General features: G+C 41.0%; 3 protein-coding genes across 3 annotated transcripts in view; 2 read left to right on the forward strand and 1 right to left on the reverse strand.

The window, feature by feature from the left end:
- LOC307251102 (uncharacterized protein) overlaps window positions 1–168 on the forward strand; it is a gene marked incomplete at both ends in the record, with an annotated part of 2,227 nt that extends 2,059 nt beyond the window's left edge. Inside the window, one exon of the mRNA XM_080028423.1 lies at window positions 1–168. This exon is cut by the window's left edge and continues 320 nt beyond it. Within this exon, the coding sequence (XP_079884549.1) occupies window positions 1–168 (168 nt within the window).
- The window catches only part of LOC307250690 (protein NLRC3-like), a 439,475-nt gene that overhangs the window by 86,370 nt on the left and 348,105 nt on the right, over window positions 1–5,000 (forward strand). The gene's annotated exons all lie outside the window — the stretch shown is intronic.
- LOC307251145 (voltage-dependent calcium channel subunit alpha-2/delta-4-like) overlaps window positions 1–5,000 on the reverse strand; it is a gene marked incomplete at both ends in the record, with an annotated part of 85,743 nt that overhangs the window by 39,733 nt on the left and 41,010 nt on the right. The window contains one exon of the mRNA XM_080028466.1: window positions 4,750–4,818. Coding sequence (XP_079884592.1) covers window positions 4,750–4,818 — 69 coding nt within the window. The remainder of the gene's footprint in view (window positions 1–4,749; window positions 4,819–5,000) is intronic.

Raw genomic sequence — 5,000 nt, forward strand, 5'->3', positions numbered from 1 at the left:
GCGAGGTATCAACGGGAAATGAACAGACGCGGGCAGCCGTTGATGGCCGAAATTAGGGATGACACAGACCCAGAAGACGGGACAATGTCGAACCCGATTTCGCCCGAGGAGATACCCCCGAAAGAGGGCTGTGGATTGGTGCATGGGTATCGAATTAGCAGCTTTTGATTTCACCCCACCAAAAGGATTTCTATTGATTTTATTGGGGTCATTTAATAAGGGTTTTAACAAGGAGAGTTTGTGGCAGTGTGAGTGACATCGCAGGACATTCGGAGAAGGCTTTTCAGGGTCAATTTCACACATGACTGTTTAGTGTTCAATTGGATTTGCTTTTGCTGAAGTTTGTTGGTTCAGGTGAAAACACAGCAATCCTACTAAGGCACCGAAAGCAAGCAAGCAAGCACAAACCTATGCATTATGTGATCCACTTCCTGCAGTTCCTTTCTGTAGTTTTTCCTCAACATTCTGACCAATCGTAAAGCAGTTTAAGAACTACATTATTGAAGTCCGATCCAACTTCATCAGTCAGTCACTGTTCAGCTGTTTTTCTCTACTGTATCATAATCTCTGTATGATTTTCCTATGGTCTTCAGATAGCAGTGAACATGGACATTACTAACTTCGCTGAAAGGACAATAACATCTTGCCCCATGGAAACTAATTCCTGAAAACTCTCTCCATGTTTTTTTTTTAAATATATTTTTTTGGTATTTTTATGCTTTATTGACAGTGTAGAGACAGAGTTGAAATGGGGCAGAGAGGGGAGTGACATGCAGAGAACGACCGCGGGCTGGAATCGAACCCGGGTCCGCTGCTGGCCGAGGCCCATGGAGGGGACGCCTCTACCAACTGAGCTAAGGGCGCCCCAAAACTCTCTCCATGTTGGTTTAGTTTAAGCTTTGTAACATCGACTTGTTCTACTTTTCATTCCAGCCACGTTCTATCCAAATAGTCTCAGAGTCGTCAGGGTGTATTCCAAGCTGTCTCCAACCCTTCACAATTTAGTTTCAGTTAAAGATGGTGGCTTTGGCAATGAATATCTTATCTTTCTTTGAGTCAGAATGTGCGAGAAATGTGAAGACAACTCTGCGAGGGGTTGGCCATCGTTGCCCAAACATCATGCGACATGTAAGCATTCGCAAACGTGTCGCAAGTGAAAAACAGCTGCAGATTCGCATTTTCTCTCGCAATTTTGTGTCTCCAACTAGACTCAGAGAGAGAGAGAGAGAGAGAGAGAGAGAGAGAGAGAGAGGGAGGGAGGGAGAGAGAGAGAGAGACAGAGGGAGAGAAAGAGGGAGACAGAGAGAGAGAGAGAGGGAGAGAGAAAGAGAGAGGTAGAGACAGCGAGAGAGAGAGAGAGAAAGACAGAGAGAGAAAGAGAGAAAGAGAGAATGCCCGTATCTCTATAACTGCTGGATATCTCTAGATGGGACAGAGAGAGAGAGAGAGAGAGAGAGAGAGAGAGAGAGACAGAGAGAGACAGACAGAGAGAGAGAGAGACAGAGAGACAGAGAGAGAGAGAGAGAGAGACAGAGAGAGAGACAGACAGAGAGAGGCGGATTAGAATCGGTGTGTGTGTGGATACTGCTGCAGTCTGTCTGTTAATGTATGGATGCTCTGTGAATTGGAATTCCCTTTGCTGCTGCATCTCTAAGACAGCTTTTTAAACTCCTCCTCTTTGGCACTTCTGCACCTTTACATCCCATAATATGTGTTTTTAATAACACTTTACAATAAAAAGGAACATAAAAATTGTACTGTAGTGAAATATGAGGTATGGTAGTTATAACGATAACTATACAGCCCTGGAAAAAAATTAAGAGACCAGTCTGGATTGTTCTTAAATCTTTATCTCTACATTACTTAATGGAAAAGCTCTTAATGACAATATTTTCATTGAGAATTTGGTAGAAATGTTGTCAGTAGTTCATAGTATAAAACCAAAGTGTTCATTCTACTCAAACATATGCCTATAAAGAGTAAAACGAGAGACACTGAACATTTGGAGTGGTAATTTTTTCCATAGCTGTATAGTAGTAACTCATTCGCTCTTTAGTAACTACCTACTACTACAATTTTGTGTACCTTAAAAGGTGCTCCGAGGAACTTTCAGTGTGTGTTAATTCTAGCGCCCCCTTTGGATGAAAGCAGTAGTGTTTTTTACTACGCCAGCTGTTGTTCCTGGGTGAGCGTATACCCATGACAAAGGCATTAAGAAAAACTATGTAAAAATAGCATTCTTTGCACTGATGGTCTCGTTTGCTGTGACATGTAATTTATGATCATCAGAGGAAAAATGAGACTGTTTCAGAAATATTTCAAAAGTTCCTCGTAGCACCTTTAATGTGAAGTGTTACTAGGTTTTTAAAACTCCTTTCAAAGCTACTTTTTGGCATTTTCTGCACCTTGACATTTTTCCATAATATATGTTTTTGTTTGTTATTTACAAATATAAATGTAAAAGTATTTTTTTGCTCAACTGTCTGTCTGTGTATATCTGAGCCCGACAACTTAGCATCAGTTCCCTTAAAGGCCTACTTCACCTGGTAGGAATATGAAGGTGTATTGAACTCTGAGATCCTATGTAGTATAAATGTGCAAACATTTTAGAAATCGGTTCATCCTAGCCTGAGAAAAGGCAGAAAGAGTGTTTTATGGTCTCACTGTCTAACCTTACATTTTCCCATGTGTGACATTACACTAGTAAACATGTAGGGTTAGGATTAACAGGACAGCTGGGCCAAGGGAAGACTGAGGGAAGACTGAGGGAAGAAAAACCTCATTCATTATATTATAATAGCGATGTTATAATGATAGAAAGCCGGTTCCGTATGGGTGAAGTATTCCTTCAAGTACAAGTAGAAAGTGTCTGTGATTTAGTAAAATTGTGACATTTCTCCAATTGTTTTTCTCATTTATATGTATATTATGTTGTCTTTAAAAACCCCACTTTGTAGAAATAATGACTTGTACAACTCTTCCCTGTTGAATTCAACAGACAAATTAAAGATATAGTGCGTACATTTCCCCATATAAAAGAATGTCTGTTACATTCAAGCCATCGCCAAATTAGTTGACATATAGTTGATTAAGCCTATTATCAGCTCCACAAAACTCTCTCTGTATTTCTCAGTATGGCAACTGGTGTCCCCTCCCTCCCCCCCCCCTCCTGACACTGGTGCAGGAGCTCAGAAAAATCCCCAAGAAGAGCCCAAGAAATGTTTCAGTTGTTGATTCTACTGCTAAGAAAAAAACCTGGACGTACAGCAGAAGGTTATAAAATCAACATCTGGGTATTTTTAGGGCAGACTGTGCATCTTGATATGATATATTTTGACATCCTTATCTCTTTTTTTCTAGTGTATACTACATAAATAGTATGGAAGTATTCAGATTGGAACTCACCCAAAGTTAGAATTCTGCTGTAGTCAGGGAAACGCTGCTTTCAGTTTTATCACCAAAATAAACTGCATTGAAACAATACTAGAGAGATACTGACACCCAGTGGACAAGCTTGGAACTACAACAACTTTCAATTGAACACACACACACACACACACACACACACACACACACACACACACACACACACACACAAGCTCTGTTAAATGTGCTCCGAGGAACTTTCAGTTTGTGTTAATTCTAGCGCCCCCTTTGGACAAAAGCGGTAGTGTTTTTACCACGCCAGCTGTTGTTCCTGGGTGAGCGTATACCCATGACAAAGGCATTAAGAAAAACGATACAAAAATAGCATTCTTTGCACTGATGGTCTCGTTTGCTGTTACATGTAATTTATGATCATCAGAGGAAAAATTAGACTGTTTCAGAAATATATAAAAGTTCCTCGTAGCACCTTTAAAACAACAATTATTCCCAATATTAACAATTATACAGACACACACACACACACACACACACACACACACACACACACACACACACACACACACACACACACACACACACACACACACACTCACAGTCTCTAATTCAAACTCAAGGACTGTCAATCATGCTCAAAGACAATAAACTATATTTATCTAAAGTGTGGCTGTTCCTTCTTTATTTTTTTTCCACCTTTATTTCTACAGGTAAATCCCATTGAGACCGGAGACTCTTTTTCAAGGGAGACCTGTTCCCATTCCCATGTTACCATTCACACACACATTCATACACCGATAACAGAGCAACTATCAGGAGACATTTAGGGTTCAGTGTCTCTTTGCCCAGGGACACTTGGACATGTGGCGGGGAGACGGGGGATCGAACCACCGACCCTGTAACCCAGTGGACGACCGCCCTACACACTTCACCACAGCCCCCCCCCCCCAACTTAAGCAACTAAACATATGAAGAGTTTATACAATATTGTAGGATATACAATATATAAAAATATACAGGTACTCTTTACAGCACTGTTACTTCTTAAAAACTCCAAGACTTGACACCAACAGAACAAGACAGTGTGTGTGTGTGTGTGTGTGTGTGTGTGTGTGTGTGTGTGTGTGTGTGTGCGCGTGTGTGTGTGTGTGTGTGTGTGTGTGTGTGTGTGTGTGTGTGTGTGTGTGTGTGTGTGTGTGTGTCTGTACCACTGTTACAACAGCATCTGATCATGAGAATGGTTGATTTTTGACAAATATTCGGGAAAAAAACAGCCACACACGCACACGCACACACACACACACAGGCACAGGCACAGGCACACACACACACACACACACACACACACACACACACAGTTCGACTCACCTCCGGCCATGGCTGTCTTGCCTTGAGAAGACACCGTCACCGCAGTCGTCGCTACGATGAACTTGGTTCCTGTTGAGAAAAGATTTGACCTTTAGGATAAATCTAATGAAACTACAGAACATAACATTGGAGGCTATTGCTATTTGAATTTTTTATTATTATGATTATTATATGATAGTTATTCCTTCTTTTTCTTAATAACTAATTTGCTATATATTTGGTAGAGATGGTGGGCACCGTAGACGCAATAG

The sequence above is a fragment of the Ammodytes marinus genome (genome assembly GCF_949987685.1).
Source record: "Ammodytes marinus genome assembly, chromosome: 5".
NCBI classification, from domain to species: Eukaryota; Metazoa; Chordata; class Actinopteri; order Uranoscopiformes; family Ammodytidae; genus Ammodytes; species Ammodytes marinus.